Source organism: Lepisosteus platostomus, chromosome 23 (genome assembly GCF_059453375.1).
Source record: "Lepisosteus platostomus isolate fLepPlt1 chromosome 23, fLepPlt1.hap1, whole genome shotgun sequence".
NCBI lineage: Eukaryota > Metazoa > Chordata > Actinopteri > Semionotiformes > Lepisosteidae > Lepisosteus > Lepisosteus platostomus.
Genome location: NC_142633.1, coordinates 12,778,185 through 12,800,656, shown reverse-complemented (window position 1 = coordinate 12,800,656; position 22,472 = coordinate 12,778,185). Strand labels below are relative to the sequence as shown.

Here is a 22,472-nt window from a genome sequence, read left to right as displayed (position 1 = left end):
TATGAAAAGGAGAAAATTATGATTGATTTTAGGTGGCTGTGACACAAAGTTGGGGAAAGAGGTAGATATTTAGTTTGTTTTTTTTCTTGTTGCTGTTGTTTAATAAAATGTCATCTTCTGTAACGGGCACCACGGTTCATACAGTATTACTCGCAGTATTTTAATAACAAAAACATGTCAAATTCACCTATAAAGGTAAGAGAATAGAAAGGTACCGACGAAGAGCGGGGACTGCGCTGTTTCCAGGTTTGCTGCTGCCCCTTTAAGATTTGGGTCGCTTCCAAAATGACCGAAGTGTTGACAAGCGAACCTCCCCTCATGGATTATTCAACAAGTGGCTGAGCCCATTTAGCTAGCTGTAGCAGCCGGGGTGGAACAGAACAGAAGGGAGGGATTAATGTGGCCGTTGTAGAAGGAAAGAAGACAGAAATAAACAGAACACACCGCTTATTTTGAACGAGAAATGTAAGATACGAGTTAGCGAAGGAGACCGGTTTCACGGGCGCTGTCTCCTCCTTGTCGGGCGAAATGCTGTGTGTGAGGAGAGGAGAGCAGGGAGCCGAGGCGATGGAAACTTTGTGGTCTTTCTAGGAAGGACGCTGTGCAGGACTGAGGGACGCAGGAGGTACACGCAAGCTGCTTTCTTTTCATTTAGTCTTGTAGAGTCCGTGCTGAATTCAGACATTCATGATTATACTTGGAACACGTTTTGTAGTTTTGTATTAAATGTCGCCTTCGACGAGAGGATGTATTGAGAGTGCGCTGCACTGTACACTATATTTACGGTGCATCACGTGTCAAACATTTAAAATACATTAATACCCCAGCTCTCGTGTAAGTGATAGAGCTAGTGTTGTAACTCCTCCAGTCTCGCAATTTTCAGTAGTCAATACAGAGGAAACGACAATGACGGCGGCTAATCATTTCGATTTAAAACCGAAATGAAGCGGCACAAATGCATGTGAAAACACTTTTAGTAAGGGATACCCCAGTTCTTTATAGTGCGATATATATTTTTAAGTAAAAAAAAAAATAATAATAACAGCCTGTTCATTGATGCTGCAGTACAATAAACACATCTGAGACGTAGTGACGAGCGGTTTCAATGGCAGTGGAGACGGCTCTCCTGGCCGCCAGGCAAGGGGATGTACAGACTCTCAAGGCGCTCTTCGCCGAGAAGCTGTTACATGCGGGTGTCAAAGACGCGCTGGGCGCCTCTGCCGTCCACCACGCCGCCCGGGCGGGTAAGCTCACCTGCCTGCGGTACCTGGTGGACGAAGCGGGGCTCCCGGGGAACGGCCTCGCCAGGAACTGCGCGACCCCTGCCCACGATGCCGCCGCCACGGGCAACCTGACCTGCCTGCAGTGGCTCATCACGCAAGGAGGCTGTCGGGCAGACGTAAGTAAAAATCATTTTTCATGTTGCACAGCAGGTAACCCGTTTGGAGTCTCGCAGCAAATCGGAGTTGTGTTAAATGGGCTGCAGAAGAGGTGTATCGGCGTTTTTACAAGAGTTGGTTCAGCAGGGTGCATTTTAACTTTAACCTCGAATACGAGCCAGGCATGTTACAATAATAGCTAGTTATCCCAAGTGAGAATGCATTTTTAAACTGAAATTGTATTTTTGTGTTGCAGTTTCATTCAAGTGCTGTGCAAATCGTGTCAAAACTTTTTTTTTCTCCTCACACGGACAAACCTTTTTCATTTGCAGAATAAAAGTATTGTCAAGTGCCAATAAACAAGAGCCAAAGCACGCCTATTATTTCCAATGTTGTTGGGTGGGTGATATTCTGTAACTGATTACTTAAATGTATCAAAGGAAGCAAAGCTTTCCTTTAGCACAAATGACGTTTCAGTTTCAGTTAATTGTTTATCTAGATATCATGATACAGAATAGTCTTTGTATGCATTATTTTTGTCTTGCTCATTTGGACTGTTGTTTTTAGTGTTCAAAGAAGGTGAATCAATTTTACGTGAAGTAATCAAAAGGTGTCCTTGTGAGGAAGGAAGCCTTTGCGCAACCTGGGTGTAACGATCTCGAGGAAAATGTGTGTTCCCCTACTGATTATAGCTCAGTTTGTCCATGACAGTGCTGGCAGGTTTACATGACTGGAGTCTCTGTGCCTGTGAAGGTTTTGTGATCTAATGTTTATCCAATCAGTTTCATCCTTGGTCAAATCGTGCTTTTCCCTATGGGTTAATGTCTCCTCTTTACTACCCTTGCTCTGTAATCCCCTTCTCATGCATGCGCCAACTTGAGCTCTTCCTGGTCCTACCCTGAAACATTGTTTGCCTCTGTCCAAGGCCAGCCTGATCGAAAAATATTCAAGGTGCCACCTGGCACTGGCAAGCCGTCTCCAGTCTTGTGTGTTCAGCGGCGTTTTCGTCCTTAAAGAAGTGTTTCAGATCCTGCAACTGCACAGCCTGTTTAAGCTGTTAAAAGTCTTTCAGTTTCAGGCTTGAAGAGGCATCCTGCAGCCTAACCCCCATCGAAACTATATGAAAGTATTTGCACTGCGGCGACAAGGAGTTAAAAAGGAAATGTCTCACAGTTAAATGACAAGAATTAATGGATAATCATGTATCCTCTGAGAAAATATCTGTTCTGGGGAGGAAGGGAAAGGAATGAAGATAGAAGCTGTTGCAGACGTGCTTCTAGGGTAATGCCGAGTGACAAATCATACATGGTTTTGAAAGAAAGGCAAAGAATGAATCTCTAGGATTCCAACAACTCACTTTTGAAGGCCTGTTCACAGCCATAACATGTAGCGTGACTCCTGTTGTGTCCCCTAAGCACTCTTAGTGCTGGCTGTGAATCCCTTCATCCTCAATGCGCCATCCAGAGCTCTACAGGAAGATGAGAGTTGTGTTGCACCATAACATTAAAGTGCAGACAATCGCAGAGCCTGAAAGCTACACACTATCCTTCCGCTCACTGTATTCTGCAGGGCGGTTATCTGCTGCAGCAGTGCGTGCAAAATGTTATGAGTGAGCCCCGTCAAACTTTGGACTGATTTTTGAAAAGGAAAGGGGCATTAATATTGGCGATATGGAGTTCCATTAAACCATGCGGTTAACCTCAAAAGTATTCCAACACAAATAATGATTTCAGCATTACAAAAAAAACGTTATGCACTTTAGAACCAACCATATCTATTTGAAATAAACATGTGAAAAGTTTTCATGGTAGCGGCATGGTAGTTTTTATGCCTTCTTGTTAGCTTCTGAATCTGTCACTTTCTGTATGTAGTATTGATGCTGATTATTCACAGAAGTCACACCTTCCCTTGACTGGCATTTGTTAGCCTCTGATCTCTCCCTAAAAGTGCAACATCTTGCTCTTACACAGTGATGGGAAGAGTTTCAACCAGATAAACTCCAGTGAATATTTGAAGACTTGTAAAAGTACGTCATGGGTAATAAACCCAGCAAACAAAAATGTGGGGTAGTAGTTTGGCACAGCCAGAACTGAAAAAGCCACTGTGCCCTATAATTCAAAGGAGTTTAATGCATTACAGGGGATTTAGAAAGAACTCTATATATAGCCTGGGAGAAAGGAGATTAGGAAGACATAAGAGCAGAGCAAGAACAAAGATACAAGGCAGTTGGCTGTAGGGAAACGTATGTGCTTGATGTCTGAACACCCACAGCAAAGTCTGTCAGCACTTGGATCTTTTTGTGTGAAAACGCCTTCACTTAAGCGGGCGTTATCTTTCTCTGTAGCTGAACAATCATTTCTTCCATTGAGTTTTTTATGAGCCATTGTTAGACTCATGATTTGTAAGATCAGCAAAAAAGTTGTTAAACATTAAAAAATGCAGTTCTCAACTATGCATTATCAGAAAGCCCGGTAAGGTTTCCAGTATGTTATTTACTCATAGTAGGGCGCACACACATACTGTATTTACTGTACATCCAGATAAGCACCCACGTACCCATTAACCCAACCAGCATATTTTTTGGAGGTAGAGGGAAAGCCAGACACCTGGAGAAAACCCACACAGACACAGGGAGATCATGAAACTTTGCACAGAAGGCAACTTGGGTCACAATTAAAGCCATGACCTAAGAACTGTGAGGCAGTGAGGTTTACTGCTACACCACCTTGCCACACATTTGGAACCTTTTATCATCATGACTTACATTGATAGTTAAACTACCATATAGATTTTTACTGTTAAACTCTGCCTTTCAAGTAACTTTTTTCCTGGTCACTGCAAGAAAACACAGGATGCCTTGGAGAAAACATCTGAATATTAAAAAAAAAACAAAAAAGAAAGAAACAGCTTATGTATACAACTCAGTACACATCCATAATCCTTTCTATTCAGTTACTGAATTCGAATTATTATAGATTTGGGGGTGCCAATATATACGGTATATGAACACCTTCATAATGCTACACTATGCAAATAGTATGCTAAGAGATGAGTTTGTTTTAAACTGTCCAATTATGTCAGTGACATTTCTAGATAAAATTGGGAGATTACTGAAAGATATTGAATTTGTTTTTTTCTGTCTTTGCTAAGAACTTTGGTTCTCTAAATACCGTGCAGCGGCAATGATTTTAACAGCCTCTATTATTAGTCAGCTGTACTGATGTTTCATTTGAGCAAACCACACCTGCAGAATGTTGAACAAAACCTGGTTGTAACTATTAGACCTTAGACTATTAATAATGTAGGATGTTTTCATATGTATGTTTTATGAGGTCCATTTAGAGTGCTCATTGGATTGGCTGCACAACTTTCATCTCTGTCAGGAGATGAAGACCTAAGGAAATGTATTATCGCCATAGATGGGTCGCTGCTGTGAAAGTTTTTAATCCATCATAAAAATCAGTATTAAAAAAGTAATTTGTTAAAAAATCTTGACCCATTAAATGTTGGGATGCATTTGCCAGTGTTTCACATTCATGAGAGACATGAAGCAACATTACCCTGGGCTTTCATTGTGACCAGCCTCTCGGCAGATGGTGTGTAACAATAGGGGAACATAAAGTAGGTTTATGTTCACAGGCTAGTATCTTATTGATCTGGGGATCTCATCCTGGCTTTTCTTACAGGATGCCATAGAATCTGCTTCAACAATGTGTTGGGTTAGCTTCTTCCAAACTCCCATGACCCTTTTCCTAACAAATGCCTCTTGTTTTTTCAGTCCTAACTATCCCTCTTTTTCATTTTCATTTGTTTCACCTTAGGTTCTTGATTCATAGCTCATCACAATGCAGTCCCCAGCATTGACTTGCTTCACGAATGTGAATGCTTTTCTGGATTTGAATATAAAAGTTCTTTCTTCCCCTCTTAGTCATCTCTATTTAAGGCTAAAGAGATTGAGTTCTGTTAAGGCTGGTAATTAACCTTGTCAGCCTCCTTTGAACTGATTCCAGAGCATCACAGTTCCTTTTATTGCAATGTGAGCTTCCTCTCTGTGCTTTCAGACCCTTCTCAGTAGGTATTTGTGAACACTTACCTGGGTGCCACTCAGGGTTGAGTCTATGCCAGGGACAGCTGCCAGGCTGGGTCATTTTGGGCTGTGCTGTGCATTGGAAATGTACTCTCGGTAGATAACTTGAGGACACTGTGGTCTCTTAGCTTGTGATTCAATGTGAGCCTTAGACTGCTCTTGGCTTTTAAATTCTTGTGCTTTTTAGTTTGTACTGTATGTTGTTGTATTTAATATTTTCACAGTGTACACCACAGACTTCTCTGTTCTACAAGTCCAGTCCATCACAGGACAAACACTTAGATGCAGCTTATCTCACACCAGGGCCAGTTTTTCCTGAAGTCAGTTAACCTACCAGTATGTTTTTGGATTGTGGGAGGAAACTGGAGAACCTGGAGAAAAAAACTACATAAAAAAGCACAAAGATATCACCCCAGCTCTGGAATTGAACCCAGGTCCCCAACGCTGTAAGGCAGCAATGCTAACTACTGTGCCATCACACCATCTGAAAATAACTTTGTGTATGGTATTTATTAGGATGCATTCTCCTGTGGCAGTTTTTTATGTCCTTGTACTGTAATGTTCCTGCACTTGTCTGTCATTCTGTGCCTTATTTTATGTCTTTACCACAGTTTTGGTACACATTTCTAGCTGCAATACAGTTTCAATAATGTACCTGGTTTGTGCCATGATGGGACCGTATGCATGCCTGGAAGACAGCAGAGTATTTCACAGTTTTACCCTCAGATTAGACTGGAACCAGTGCAGCACTGTAAAGATTTAAAAGAACAAACTCCATGCAAAAACACTTTTCTACAAAAGGCTATTATATTGGTAAGCTGGGAAATATCAAGAGATCAAAGTTGTTTGACATAAATAAGTCTAGTTTTGCATTAGCATTTTTTACTGTATTTGTAATGTAATTAAGTCTTTGTAATGATTCAGGCCCTAGACATATAAATGTCTAACCTTGACAAACCACCCTGTGTTTAAACAGTACTAGATAATATATGCATCTGCACAGTTCAATGAAGGTATTTAAACCTAATTTAAACATGAGCACTCATTAACTGTTTGTATCTGAGAATCCCCTCTCTTTATAATCAGTTTCATTGATTCAGTATTTGTCAAGGGATTTAGGACTCTTATTTCTCAAATCCCTTTGCACAAATGTATTCTTTCTCTTAAAACACACCTCGGTAATAAACCCTAGTGCGAACCCTTTAGAGAACTCTCATTTCAATTCTCTACACTTCTCTTAAAGCTGCAACTGCCTTCAGGGACAGTGATTAAACTGCACTCATTCATTCATATTTCCATTGTGTGCTCTAATGCTACATCGCTACAGTAACTCATGCTGTTTGCTGACAAACCCACCCGTTGTGTTTCTCTGACAGGATCGTGACAGCTCTGGGGCCACTATCCTGCACTTGGCAGCTCGATTTGGCCACCATGAGATCACAGACTGGCTTCTTAAGAGCGGGGAAGGAGACCCTACTGTGGCCACGGACACAGGGGCCCTGCCCGTCCACTATGCAGCGGCCAAAGGCGATCTCCCCTCACTCCGACTGCTTCTGGGGGACAGCCCAAGGTAAGGGTGGAACAGCAGGACAGGACCGCCTCCTCCAGAGGGGAGGTCTTTACTGTTCCTGGAAGGGTTATGCTGAGTGTTCGAGTCATTTGTTCATTGAAGGCACTTAGGAAAAGTGCTTTGTTTTGCAAACCTGCCCATGCGTTGCGAGCTAATTTTGGCCTGTAAACTGCTGGATGCACAACATTCACCTGTTGGTGCAGGATTTAGTCTGCATCTGTATCTTACCTGAGCCTTATTCATCTCAGCCTTTCAGAAATGAAAATCTCTTTAATTCACACTTTCATATCTCTTGGATTGGCCAAACAGAATCATGTTGGACATTTTTGGCTTATCTTATACTTCATATCATGTAAACCAGATGTATGTTTTCATTTCTAATGGTTATTTTAATAATGGAATTGATTTGGAACAGATTTTTTGTTTGATTTTGTATATGAGATTGTCTTTCTGAATCTGCTTCATGTTCAATGCATATACTGTATCTTATCTTGTATTTCTAATCAAGAGATAGGGCTTAATAGGTGACTGGGTGGACTTTCAGGTGCTCTTATCAGCTGCCAATGTTTTTTAGATATTAATTTGACGTGAGACTTTAAAGCAGAACGTGGTGCTTTCTACCCATTACAAGTTTTTTGTTTTATATTGCTTGCCAGATAAACCTGCCCTCTGTATACCTATTGTCACTGCCTGGTAACACCTTTCTCCTTATTGGCTTTTGTTAGTGATAGCCTCAGCACAGGTATGCATAAAAAGCCCCGACTAGCATTGCGAATAAAACTGCCCACAGACAGATCCTTATTGGCAAGTACTTGAGGACTGATCTATGAATTATTCTTGTTAGATGTGGCAATTCACATTGTATTCCATCTCACAGTGACTGTATAGAATAAGAGTAAAGGAAAGTTGTATTAAAATTATTTTGCTTTCACAAGCAATGGCAGAATAAACAAAATAGCCCACATCTCTCACAACCCCTTTTGTTTAGTACTTTATTTCAGGTTTCAAAATGTTTTTTTTTCCGTGTAACAATTCGTATCACCAGTGCAGTTCTAACATACTGTTAAATATGATAAAATCAGACAAATAATGAATGGTTTCATTCTCAAAACCCGTGCTTTTAAAATGTTGAAAAATGTCTGACAAAATATTTTTTCTGGCATAGACAATTGCTCTTGTTTTTCATCAAACATAACTCCATTGAAGACTCACATTTACATCTGCAATCTCTATAGGGGAGATTTGTACTAACCTGTTGCCATATATGAGAAATCCTCTCTCTCTGCCTCCTGCCTGTGTCCGGATTGTTAGTGCAGAGCCTGTGTCTGCTAGTTGACAGAATTATTGCCTCATGGGACTTCTGCTGCAAATTGCCCCCTGTCCAGGGGGATTGTGTTGTATGGCGATAACACAGCAGCCTTTGTTCATTTATCATGATAATGTAAATGAACCAGTGTGTCTGGTGATAGAAAGATTTATGGGATGGGTGAAAGGTGCTTGGTTTTTTTCCATAGTCTCATGTGGTCATACAATGATTGAAAAAGTCTAATCACCAATGTGAGGCAAGACAAACTATCAGGAACAGTAGGTATAAAAAGGTTCACTGAACATAATCAAGATTGGTTTTATAAAGTGCTCTTTAGCTACCATAGGTCGCGAACGTCATCTGTGGGATGTTGGCCGGAGTCTGAAGTCGTCTTAGTCGTTGTCTTTTTTTCTATCTTATGGAAGGCTCTTCTTGGCTCTGTGGCCAAGGATGTGTGTCTCGTGGAGAGCATGTCGGGGTATGCAAAAAGACAAATTCCAACAAAGTGATCTTGTGTGCTTAAGTGTTTCCTGCAATCCTGCCCATTGCACATCCGTTTAAAGAATATCTTAAGCACATAATAAAAGTATGAACACAATTAGCATTTTCTAAAATATAATTTATATATATATAGTGCTGATTCTGTGAAGAGTGATTGACTTCTTGGCTGCTAAAACAGAGGCCCTTAGTCAGCCCATGTCATGCCGCTAGTTCATCTTATGCCAGCGGCTATATCGCCCTGCAAGTCGCAACTGGCATCTCACTGAAGTTGAGCAGTTGAGAGGCGGTTGTGAGATCTCCTGGGAAAGCTAAGGTTGCTGCTGGAAGTGGTGTTAGTGGGACCAGTAGGGGGCGCTCACCCTGCAGTCTGTGTGGGTCCTAATGCCCCAGTAAAGTGATGGGGACACTCTACTGCAAAGACGGCACCGTCTTTCAGATGATATGTCTTCTGACTCTCCATAGTCATTAAAAATCCTAATAATCCCCCTCTATGAACTGGCTTCATCACTCTGCTCTCCTCCCCACTGAGAGCTGGTGTGTGGTGAGCGTTCTGTTGCACTATGGCTGCCGTCACATCATCCAGGTGGATGCTGCACATTGGTGTTGGATGGGAGACCCCATTACCTGTAAAGTGCTTTGAGTGGAGTATCCAGAAACATGCTATATACGTGTAAGGAATTATCATCTTCTTTCAGTAGACTGTCTGAAGCACAAGCCTGCATGGCCAAGCAACACTGTAGCCTGTCAGTCGGCAAGGGCTATCACTAGGCCGTGTTTTGCTTTGGCTGGATGAGGAATGATTCCTTTGCATGGATTTGCTACTTGAAAGACTGAATTTTATTTTATTTTCATTTATGTACTCACTGTATACTGGGATTTAGACACGCACTGGCTGACCAAAATGTTATTAACCACAAACTGAATTAATAGGCTCTTCCAGAGGCAGGGGGAATGTGGTTGGCTAAGAAATGAGAAAGACTTCTATCATTTTCCCTGGTCAGGAGACTATTTAAAAATCCAGATCTGAATAAAAACTGCTGTAACTGGCATAAGCTCAGTCCAATCCCACACAGTCACCCTCAACAGATCTCAACTGAGAGCACTAGTGCTAGGAGAATGAGATGTGATTGGGTTACAATTAATTGAGAACCTTGTAAACGAGAATGAAGGTCACTTCCTGTGCAAACTGTTCAAGCCGAGCAAATTGATCAGTCCTAAAATCCTCGCCAGTGATCGCATGAGTGAGTGATACTACACATTAAACTGAATCTTCCATAGAACTGCGAATGTACAGTGTTTTACTCATCATGCCTGGCAAGCTCCAAATTAATGAAAACTCAGTCCTTTATATATTCTATAACCAGTCTAATATTGAGCTTTTCTAGAGTAACATTTAACTGAGCTATCAACAGGTCTAAATGTATATCATATGGTGATGATAGTTGGGTGTGTGATAAAAATGTTAGTCAGTAACTTGCTATGTAATTAGACTCTATTATGTTTTTAAATTGTCCAATTTTTAAAGTAGGTGTTTTTCAGAGCATGTCCTACAGAAATGAAGAGGATATACAGTATAGCACCCTGTAGTTCAGGTGGGGAGCTGCGTCAGCATGCGTAGGCTGCAAAGGAACAAGTAATAGGTTTATTCCGTGCTGGAAAAAAAGAAGAAAGAAAACAACGTTTCGGCCGTGGAGCCTTCTTCAGGTGTGTCAAGGTGTGTCACACACCTGAAGAAGGCTCCATGGCCGAAACGTTGTGTTCTCTTTCTACTTTTTTTCAGCATGGAATAAACCTATTACTTGTTCCATAGCACCCTGTAGTTTACTTGCAGTGCTCCAAAGCCAGCAAAGCCCTGTGGTTTCCACAGAGGTGCAGAACTGCTGAAAGTTTAATCAGGCAAGGGGATGGGGCAGCACTGTAGGGTCCTTTCAGCCACCAGGATTGTTTATCCCGGGTGCCATGGTTACAAAATGTAGCTAACCAGTCATAAACTAATAAGGGAAAACAAAGAATGGTGAATAAAGGGCAGCTCTCTAGTACTCCCCTGTATTGTCTTAGGAGATGCTGGTACAGCCAAGATAACAGACCTCTTGAGAAGCCCAGTACACCACACAAATATATAGCTTAATAGGTGACAAGCATTAAAACATTTAAAGAGGAGAAAAAAGGCACTAAAGTATAACTTTAAAAGAACAGGTACATTTATGTGACACTAACTTGTATCCTCATGGCACAACACTTTCTAAGTTTTTCACCACCTGTCTTCTTAATTTTGACTGTGTGATTAAGGCAGCCTTAAGAGGTTTCTTCTACAGAGTTTGTTTCATCTTCACTCTAAGTGCATCAGTTTGCTTTTCAGACTCCTGGTTGTGCTTTTTATTTAGTAGTTGCTAGTTTTCTCTAGGCAAGAGCATGCAAAAATTCTGTTCTTTACTCAAGCTTTTACTGTAGACCTCAGCAAGTAATCATTGTAGCAGAAAATAATTATCCCTGTGAGTCAGGCATCTGTTATTCCCTGTATGCCAGTATAGTCTTTTTTCCTCAATGTAATCGTGCTTAGAAGTATATAGAATAAAAAGTTAAAAGGTTCATAGCACTTAAAACCTGTAGCTACACTGGTTACAGGAAAGTGTGTTTATGAGTACTTTATGAGCTCTCCAAATGATCAAATGACCAGTGAATAGTTTTTTTTATTTCTGATGAAACAGTTGTTGGCAGTTTCATGATTTTAGTCAGGTAATCACTTGATATGTATCTTATGACAAAGGGGCAGTTTTAATGCATCTGTTTTTAGAAAATCTGTGCAACTTCTGCAGGTCCAGGTCCTGCAGGGCATTTATTGTATCTCATCTCCATCTTGTAAAAACAGAGTGCGAATTTTAAAGAAGCTACAAAGGGACCTTTATGCATTTGCTAGAATTATCGTGGCTTTAGGTAAATAATATTATGGAGTTTGTCAGATAGATAAAAGATTAATCAAACACTTGTGTGAGATAAGTGACCATTACCAATTTAGAGTAGTGTTTTATGGTATGTTCTGCAAATATGTTTTCCATTTTTAACAAGAATTTTCTTTTATTATATAATCTTGTTTTCTTGGAAAGATAAATGGGATTATGTGATTGTACTGTTTGTAAGGTGGCAAATTTACTGCCTGTTCACAATGAGGTTCCCAGCAAGATTAGACTTTTTCCCAGTGAATTCTAAGTGGCCATTAATGCAACACTACAAGGAATGCTGATGACATGATTTACTCTTTTCTCCTCCATTAAGATGCTTTATATCACTGGAGCATTCTGAATACAGAGTTATCAGGTTGTACATGGGGTGAATGTCTTTTCTGAAGAAGAAAAAAAGATTTACCGCTCCACAATTAGTGTGAGATTTATGTAAAGGTGACTGAAAAGATTGTGCAGATGCACACATTATTTCCTTAAAGAGGTCAGATTGTGGTTCTTCAGATAACAACCATAGAATGCAAATTCATTGATTTTCATTAGGGCTGTCTGTGAGATAAAAGTGAATTTTATGTCTTTTGTTCTATGAAGGAAGGAGTTATGCAATCAATTAGTGCAGCTTAAAAGCTTTACCAGGGGATATAATTACACAGCAGGGTAAGGGGAAGTTCAGGCTTGGACAGCCATAAACATCTGAACTTGTTGCAGACCTCTCCTCTAACACTGGTGGGTACAATAAGCATGATAGGGTCCAGATGAAAATTTTCCATAAGGGCTGTTAGCAAGGAGGCTAACATATTCCCCCCCACCCCCTACACCTTTTTACTGAACCTTGTGGCTTGTTTAACTGGTGGTGCTCAGCTGTAGCTCAGCAAAAGCAGGCCGCCAGAGGCATCCTGCGATTCAGTAAGTGAACTCAGGTGCAGCAGAAGAGGAGTCCTGATGGGAGCTGCAGGCTTGCATTTTTAGAAATCAAAACGGAGCTCTCAGCCAGCACTATTACATTAACACTGCTTCATACTGAGTGAATCTGGTTTCTCCCCAAAACGGGTATTTCCAAAAATCCTACAGGTACCCAAAATTGTAGATCTAAAAATAAACCAGCTCAGAGAAAAAAAAAATATTACAAACTGAGACACTACATGCACCCGAAAGCACAGAGCACTGTCAGCTGATTGTAAGCAAAAATCAGTTCTAAAAATACTTTTTTATGTTTACATGTACTCATGAATCAGAAGCTAGACTGTATCTGAATTAGCTTTGCTATCTGATTTGTAGCTTTCTAATAATAAAAGCCCTAAAATAAAAATATTTTATAAATGTTTTCATTAGCATATGTTAGATAATGTGTTTCCTTCATTTTAGTTCTCAGACCATCTAGTATATTTAAATAAATACGATTTTTGTCATGTAAAAACATGCTTTTAGGTGTTTATTGGATGTCTTGCAAAGACAATATGATTGAGATCATGTGCTGCAGTGCATCTAACCAGTACGAATTGGAGAACAGCTGAATCTGACCTGTAATTCACCTTTTTACTGTTGTCCAAGGTTTGACTGAAATTGACATCATACAGTAGTGTCCCTCAACAAGGCTGACAGTTGTCCTTGCTTTGGTGGACTCTGTTCAATGTTAACCATTTTGGTTAATTTCAAAAGCAGCTTTTCCAAAGTGTTGGGAAGCCTATTCATTTGACTTTGCCTGAACAGTGAGACAAAAGCCAATATTAAGCTGTTTGAACCCCCTCCAAATATTGAAATGGTCATCCACAGTAGTCTATTTCCCTGCAGTCAATTTCCATCTGATGACCTTCTGCATTTGAAATTACTGTGAAGTTTGTTTGTTATGCTATATTTTTACTGTCCCCAGTAGTTAAAGGTTACTGGAGCTCACAGATGATTCTGCATCCATTTGTACTAAAGTCATCTAAATAGCCGTGTAGGTTAATCTTTTTATTTAGCCTAGTTACTTAATTATTCAAACAGGAAAAAGACAATGAGGCCTAATTCTTTTATCTGACTCAAATTTAATAAGATATGCATCTAAAAAAACATTCCTGATAGTTAAGATAAGATAAAATGTGCTTCCTTTTAATTACACCCCCGTAAGAAAGATAGAAAGTTCACCGTTTCTTGCACAGAATTGTTGCTGAAAATATCACTTCATAAGATGCTCCATTTAGTCTCTTGGGAAGTGTGGAACCCAATGCCAGCAGCAATTTAATCAATGATTGCGCAGTAAGGAATAATGAAGGAAAATGCATCTTTGAGATTCTTAAAAGGCATTTTGCTTTTGCTTGCTGCAAAAGACATCTTCTCACACCAGGAGTGGCAGCAGTGCTACAGGTCTGTGTTTCATCCTCTTGGTGGTTCTGCTCCTGGAAACAAATAAAAGTAGATGCCAGCTTGTTTCCTGGAGCGCCTTGGCCCTAGTGTCTGTGCCTGAATCCTGGGCCTCTGTCCTCAGTGTGTGCAGCCTAGTACCTGCCTGGCTCAGTTACCCTCATGAATCATTCAGACGTCTGCCCACTTCCTGATGACAGAGCTGCGGATTAAGTGCCCTTCCTGGCTGAAATATTAAACACCTGGCTGTTTTTATTAGGAACGTTTCCTTTCCGTCCGTCCTGCTGTTAGAAGCAATGGCTTTCATGAGCACGCCTGTAGGCAGGGACGAAACGGATGTTGTCTGCAAGAATTGTGTGACTCCCTTTTGCTTTAACCTGGTTTTCCAGAGTCCTACATTCACCAAAAAAGAGCAGCCTGTTTTGAACACGGCGAATCATCAGACAAGACTGCATAAAGATCTACAGGAAGTGGCATGTGTGCCATTCCAATAGTGTGGCAAGGCAGTGCTGTTGTGCTCTGGGATACATAAGCTTTCAGCAGGTCTCTTGAGCTTGCTTTCACCTTCAAGAAGTTCCTACTCATCAATCATCTTAGTATTTTTACATCTTTTAGAATGCCTGTCCTCTTTCCTCCCAGGAAAGGATTGTCTCGTGAAAGAAAATGTATTTAAGAAATTGCATTTAATAACTCTGGGAGTACACTGTCCCCTAGTGTTATAATCAGTTTACTTTGGTATATTCAACTCTGTAAAGAGATCATTCATCCATTTTCTAACCATTTCATCCATTTTCTAACCATTTCTTCTAATTCACAGTCATGGGGGATCAGAGTATCCAGGCAGGCATGGGCACACAGGGTACACCCTGGACAGGATGCCAGTCCATCACAGGGCAAACACACAGACACGCACACCAGGGCCAGTTTCCCCAGTAGCGTGTCTCTGGACTGTGGGAGGAAACCAGAGCACCGAGAGGAAACCCACATGGAGAACATACAAAACACGCAGCCAGTACCCTGGGTCAGGAATTCAACCCAGAGCCCCATCACTGTGAACCCTATAAACTCCAGCGCCCCTGGAGCAGCTGGGGTGAAGGGCCTTGCTCAGGGGCCCAACAGAATAGGATTCCTCTGCCGGCCACAGGATACGAACCGGCAACCTTCCAGCCACAGGCGCAGATCCTGAGCCACAGAGCCACCACTCCACCACCACTCTACTTATAGCAATAGTAGCTCAGCACTAGTTCCTGGAACTAGAAACAAGAAAATTGTAAAGGTGAAATAATAAAACAGACCCACACAGATCACTAGTACATCTTGCAGTTTCTTTAGTTTTCTGTCAAGGTTTTGTTTGGTGGTTCCGAAATAAATGTGACATGACATAAAAGACAAGGAATTTGCAAACGTATTTGTGTCTACAAACAAGACGCAAAACACTCAGACTTACTGTATACACTCTATTACTCTGCTATACAGAAGAGGTGTGAGTTTCAGAACTGAAACCTTTACAAACTTAATTATGAACACTGATAAACCCCACTACACTCACATAGATGCAAATCATTATGTGGGAAAAGCATGTCCAGTACCTGACAGGTTTCTGTTCACCATGAGAAGACTTTTATGTTCAGGGCTCCTTTTCTTAAGTGATAATTCATCCAACCATATATCCTATGCTAGGTCGCAGGGGGGTGCTGGAGCCTATTCCGTGAGCATAAGTGATAATTATTTTAAATACATATTTTTAAAATTTTGTTCATAAAAGGGATTCTGTTTAATGTCATCTAAGTGCAATGTTCATACTTGAAACATTTGTACTAAGGATTTCTTTAATACCCAAACATGCATTGTTGAAGGCATTAACAGGATCAAGCTGAAATGCAAAGGCTTGACCTCATTAGCCCGGTGTGAAAGTGAGGATCTTTTCTAGGTTAATAAAAATAGTCCAGTGATTGGTTATTTCCTTTTTCCTCTCTCGCATGTCACTGGTACTCCTAAGCCACCAGCAGGGGGTCCACCTCTGGAGCCTGGAATCTGAATCTCCTTATCTGAGACATTGCTAACTTGACAGTCAGTGTCCAAATAAAGCTGAGCCTTATAAGATTACTCCCTGACCTCCCACTGTGACTGCAGCATCTGGGAGGGAGGGTGTCATCCCTGGGCAGCCTGGGAGAGAGAGAGGCAGCTTTCCAAGCCCGTTGATGCCAGGCAGCAAAGTCCCCTGATCTAATAGTGATGATTTATGTGGGTCTTTAACAAATGATTTGTATGGCGGATCATCAATTTTCACGCCCGTTTTAAAATCGAAAAAAAAAATCATTAAAAACATATTGGCATTGGGTGTGTCCCCCACACAAAAAGCCAAAGTAGCTGTTGACCATATGCTGTCATTTAACAAAGATGGCTTTTTGAAATCATATTTGCACACCAAAGTGCAGTTTCATCAAATTATCATGTCTCCTCATTTTAAACTTCTGCCTCCTTTTTGGTTCTTTCAGCGTAGTCAATGCCCAAACGAAGAATGGTGCCACGCCCCTTTACCTGGCTTGTCAGGAGGGTCACCTGGATGTTGTCCAATACCTGGTGAAGGACTGCGGTGCAGACCCTCGCATTAGGGCCAATGATGGGATGACAGCTCTGCATGCCGCTGCCCAGATGGGACACAGTACTGTCATAGCCTGGCTGGTAAGACACCGTTCTATTTATTGGACTGGCACCCTCACACTTGCCCATCTCACTGCGATCGCAATCACCTGTATCAATCCCCATCCTCTAATCACTTTCACACAGAATCGTTTTCGAGAGCTTCACATCGAGCTAACGGCATAGGAAGATAACAGAGCAAGAGTTTTGAGGGCAGGGGTTGATCAACACTCCCATGTTTACACTGTGCATAAAGCAACAAATAATGTATTTCTTATTGCGGTGAAAAAAGCTCAATAGGTGTTCATGCATGAACAGTTAAACATATACTAGACACATGATCTCCAAGCCATGTTTCTCAGTGCCTTAATCTGACTTTGTACTAACTGAAATGTGAGTTGAAATGGCAGTGAAGAGACTCAGCATATCAGAACCTACTCCGAGCTATTGTACATACAGACAAACAAATATAAATCCATAGGTCATTTGGCAGCTGTTGGGATCTTGTATTCCTACATTGTAAACATACGTATCCTGCACAGATGTTGTCCGAGTGAGACTAATTAGGTCAATGTGATATGTAATCTCTAATGCACAGACACCATTACCTCTCCTGCATATCTTTCTATGGTTTTGCCCTTTCTTGGGTCTCTGTGAGCAACACCATTCCTATAACACTTTAGGGAAAAGTCCTGAATTCAAGCCCTTGTATTTATTTTAGTTGATTGCATTAGAAAGCATTTTGAAAAGAAGGGAAAGAGACAGGCGAGCACTGGCGCAGTGGTTAGCAGTGCTCAGACCCTGGGTTCAGCTACAGACCTGGGGTGCGATCTGCATGGATCGGATATGTTCTCCCCATGTTTGCGGGGGTCTCCTCCAGGTGCTGTTGTTTCTTCCCTCGATCCAAAACCATCCTGGCAGGTTAATTGGTTTCTGGGAAATTTGGCCCTGGCGTGAGTGTGTGTGTGTGTGTCCTGTGGTGGACTGACGTCCCGTCCGGGTGGTACCCGGCCTTGTGCCCGCTGCTCGCCAGTAGAAGCCGTTGGAAAATGAATCATAGGAAGTTGCTGCCCCTTGCGTGCGGTGATTATTTTTTTTTCTTTTTCTTTGCCGTTCCGTTCCCCCGCGTCCAGATGAGCTTCACAGACATCAGCCTGATGGACCGGGACAGCGATGGGGCCACTGCCATGCACTTTGCTGCCAGCCGCGGTCACACCAAGGTCCTGAGCTGGCTGCTGCTCCACGGAGGGGAGATCACCTGCGACAACTGGGGCGGGACCCCCCTGCACGACGCAGCGGAGAATGGGGAGCTGGAGGTGAGCTTCAGCACGTTGACTCCGTGCACCATTCATTCGGCATCTTTTTTTTGTTGGTTTCTACCTGGAATCCAACTCTTATTTTAAATGCTGTGCTTTTCTGGCTGTAGTAGCTCTCCTTTCTTGTCTTTGGTTGGATAGAGTATGCCATTCAGCCGTCAACAATAAACTAAAGGACACCGGTAAAATATAGGGGGGATTGCATTACCGGCTGATAACCAGAGGCACGTCTTTACACAGAGGGTGGTGGGAGTGTGCAACGAGCTACCCAGCCGTGTTGTGGAAGCCCATACCTGTCTTCGTTCAAGAAAGAACTGCATGCCCTCCTAAGATCAATTAGCTGCTGGTAACTAAACAAGTTTAATAGGCTGCAAATGAGACGAGGGCACTCAGCCCTTCTTGTGTTGCAGGAAAAAAAAACACTTAGACCCTTGATCGTTTTTATTTTTCTCTTTGTTTTTATACTGGAAAGCAGACAGCCTCCGGCGAAACCTGGCAGGGAGGAGTCAGTTTAGAAGAAGAAATGGAAATATATGAGTTGAAAGCACCTAGTACTTTCTTGTGAGGTGCATGAACCTGTATACTGTGGCCTTGAGCTGGCAGGTTCTGTGGTTTGGTTTCGTATTACAGTAATAGGATTATTTGGAGAATGTGTTCAAGATCTAATTCTCCGAGCATGTCGATGTCCTGCACAGCCCACTGCTGGATGATAGCAGGGTGAGACCTGTGGAATTCAGATTCTGGCTGTCACTTGTGCCCTTCTCCTGGCGCCTTTGAAAGATGGATTTGTGTTTTATTTCCAATTTTTACATCCTGTAAAAGGTGTTTTCTCGATTTGTTTCACTTTATAGGGTTCTGAGCTGTGTTGGTTTAGTGAATGAGTGCTGTAAAAACACAACAGGACTCGTATATCTGTGGTATGATTCCAATGAACCAATGGAAATATCAATCTGGCATTAACATTGTTATCACTATAGAGTTATACTGTCTGTGACGGTGTTGTCTGTGCCTTTCCACGGCAGTGTTGCCAGATTCTGGTGGTCAACGGAGTGGACCTGGGTATCGGAGACCACGATGGCTACTCGGCAGCAGACCTTGCTGACTACAATGGACACAGCCAGTGTGCCAAGTACCTGCGTACAGTGGAAAACATGGTGAGTGAGGCCTACAGCCTGCCAAGATCCACAGTCTGAGCACCTGGCCATTCCTATCCTTCCTTGTGGCATCCAGATGTACCTGTCAGCTTCCTGGGTTCAAGCGGGAGTCGTGTTCCATCAATCAGGACACGGGTAACGTGATCATGAAGCCTGGTCAAGCCAGAATAATACAGTAGGACATACTGGTTTAGGTCAGTCAGCGTGAAGTGACGTTATCCTCTAAATCTCTAATGCAAATTCTTTGTTGCCACAAAGCTTTCAAAATGACCGGGCAATAAAATACCCTCTAACCTCTTTTTATTCAGAATGACCATTTATATAGGTCGTTTTGTTTTCTTTTGATGTGCTTTAACTTTGTTCAACATCATATAGTAGCTTTATAGATGTTTTTTATCTGTTGAACAGGTTATATTTAGAATAAATGATAATAATAGTATATGTGATATAGTATATACGTTTGCATGATTCTGGATATGTTGTATTTTTCACAAGGGCAGGAACGAGCTGATTGCACCTCCTCTGTAGAAGGGAGGTGTTATGCTCCGTTTCTGAAATAGTACAAGTCCGTGTTCCTGATCATGTGCTTCTGTGCATTGTGCTCATAAATTCTCAATTTTCTTCAGAGCACATTTCTTTCAGCCCCCCTGCCCTGCCTGCAATCAAGCCAACAGGTCTTTCTAATTATAAGAAGTCTAAATATAAGAAGGTGGCAGAGGTGGCTGAGCAGAACAGTACTGCAGTTCCAGGCCCAGGCTTATTTTCCTCTGACCTGTATTTTTATCTCTCTAACTCTGGGGAGGTTGGGAACATTTGTTCCGTACCCGGGAGATCAGTGGAGAAGAGTGTTATTTTTTTCTGGAGCTTAGAGGATGTGCGGCAGAACTAGAGGGGAGATGGGGAAGAGTTGTAAAATCCAGCCCTCTCTGGTCTGATCTGGAGCTGTTGGCAGAGATCGGGATCAAGATGGGAGTCAGTAACGTAAGGAGCGGTTTTATTGAGCTATCTGTGCTTTCCTTCTTAGTTTATTGTGGCATTGAAGCTGTGAGGCTGAGGAGTGTTTACTACAGACCTGAACTGTGTTACTGCTGACGGAGGAAGGAGTTTCTAGCACCGCTCAGCTGGGATAATTAAAACGAGAGCTACTGCCATTCGATAAACATCAAGGGGGAAAATGCTTAATTTACTCTCTTAACTGCACTGCAGTACTTCGAATCAAGGCTAAAGCTCAGACATGGTTTAACAGCATGGAGTCTGTTTATGCGCAGACTATGTAGTTCTGTCTTCTTACTTCAGTGGACAAGGAATTAGCAGAACAGTCTTACATCCGACACTGAAAAGTCAGAAAGGCTGGTGGCCTTAAATACAGCTTGTGGCAAAGTGAAACAGATGTCAGTTTGTGTTTGATTATCAAGTGCTCATAAAGACCAGGTGGGAAAAAGAGTAGATGAGGTTACATCAGGAAGTGTGACATACAGTCAGGTTGACTAAAAGGTTCAATCTTTTGATTTAACAGTTACATCTTCTAATACGGTCAATGAATAGCACAATATATCACTGAGAACTGTAATAAAATAACAGATTACAATGCTATTTTCAATGTAAATGAAAAGGCCACACAATGTACTGTGCTTTTAGTGTTCTGTGTGCTTTGGCATCTTGTGTATAAAATGTAGTGAAACCTGATTCACAGGTGCAATAGCGTTATAATGCAGAGTACAGAGGTCAGAGTCATATATTTAGATCAGAGCCTCTGTGTCTGGGACTAGGTCATAGAATGTAGAATAGGTTGTACAAAGAAAATTCTCAAAATAGGGTTTAATAAAGAAGAACAGGTTTAATTTCAGTGTAATTACTCTGGACCAGAAGATAATCTGTACCAAAGCACATGTTCAATTAACCCTTGTTCTGAAGTGATGGCTTGACAAACTTAACCATACTCAGGTATGCTGTTTCTGACACCAAAAGTGATATTTATGGAGGTCTTTGTGATTACATTATAAATTGATACGTCTTGCATCATGGGTACTAGTTTTACAGAGAGCTGCTCTTTGATATGTTTTAAGGGCAGATCAAAACTGTTCTTCCTGCCACAGATAGCACTCAGGCACCTGATCCCTATATCCAAAACTTCATGTGAAGATCACCAAGACAACTGATCTTAGAAAATCACATGGCACAGTTAAAAAACACTTTGCTTAGGCCCAGACTTCACACAGGAAGTTCAAATCTGGTGGATGTCATTAACTCGGACTGGGATTCCTAAGTGCCGAGACATGATTGGCTGTGCACCACTGGGGGATTCTCTGGTGAGCAGCAGTGACCTGCCAGGCACCTGCAGGCTGGCTGTGATGTCAGCGGGAGATGTCACAGCTCCAGTCCAATGGTCATTAACTCTCCTGTTAGTGCACAGTGGAGCTCGCCACATGTAAAATGACAGGTGGCTGAGCAGGTGGGTGTGTCTCATTCTCTCCCAAGTTATTGCTGGATAATTAACCTTAAAATAACCAGGATGTGTACAGACAAGGTATATAATGATGACAAATAAGTGGTGATGCCAAAATAAAAAAGCATAGATGGAGAATAGACTTTAAAGCCCAGTTCATATATATGTTTGTGTAGCTTGTCCCCCACTGAGATTTGATCTCCCAGCCACCTCAATTTACCACACACAGCAGTGAATTCTGCTTCTTTAAAATGCTGGCCTCCCATCAAGACTTGGGAGGTTCCTAGAGGGCTGTATTATAACAACAGCTCCAATCTCAAATTCCTGAGAGGTTATAATATTGTCAGGCTTTAAACACATTTGTGCTGTAAAAGCTAAGAAGGGGGTACAGTCTTCTACTTGACTACAACACATTTATCCTGGTAATGGCATTGGTGAGTACGTGACCAGTGAATTGGCCATTTCATACTTCTGACCTGTGTGACTCATGGGCTGTCCTTGTTACCCCCGACAGAGTGTGGAGCACCGTGTCCTGTCCCGGGACCCCTCGGCTGACCTAGAGTACAAGCAGCCCGACTCCGGCCATTCCTCCCCCAACACCACCAGGTCCTCCCACGTCCAGCCAGCCCGATCTGGCATGGGCTCGCCTTCCAGCACCCTGTCCAACTACGACTCCTGTACCTCCAGTCAGTCCAGCACGGGGGAGAAGAGGAGCGTGGTCACTGCAGGTCAGCGTCCGGCTCCCGTGTGCGCGGAGTCCACAGAGCTGG

At 42.1% G+C, this 22,472-nt stretch overlaps 1 protein-coding gene across 4 annotated transcripts in view; it reads left to right on the top strand.

The window, feature by feature from the left end:
- The first annotated feature begins 291 nt into the window (after positions 1-291).
- The window catches only part of espn (espin), a 62,744-nt gene continuing 40,563 nt past the window's right edge, over positions 292-22,472 (top strand). For 3 of the 4 annotated variants that reach the window (XM_088617112.1, XM_088617111.1, XM_088617109.1), the window contains exons 1-6: positions 293-1,399; positions 6,843-7,036; positions 16,642-16,828; positions 17,920-18,102; positions 19,125-19,256; positions 22,217-22,430. In XM_088617112.1, the coding sequence (XP_088473238.1) occupies positions 1,106-1,399; positions 6,843-7,036; positions 16,642-16,828; positions 17,920-18,102; positions 19,125-19,256; positions 22,217-22,430 (1,204 nt within the window). In that variant the 5' untranslated portion in view covers positions 293-1,105. Of the gene's footprint in view, positions 1,400-6,842; positions 7,037-16,641; positions 16,829-17,919; positions 18,103-19,124; positions 19,257-22,216; positions 22,431-22,472 lie in introns of all 4 variants that reach the window. The other variant, XM_088617110.1, reaches the window with a different exon arrangement.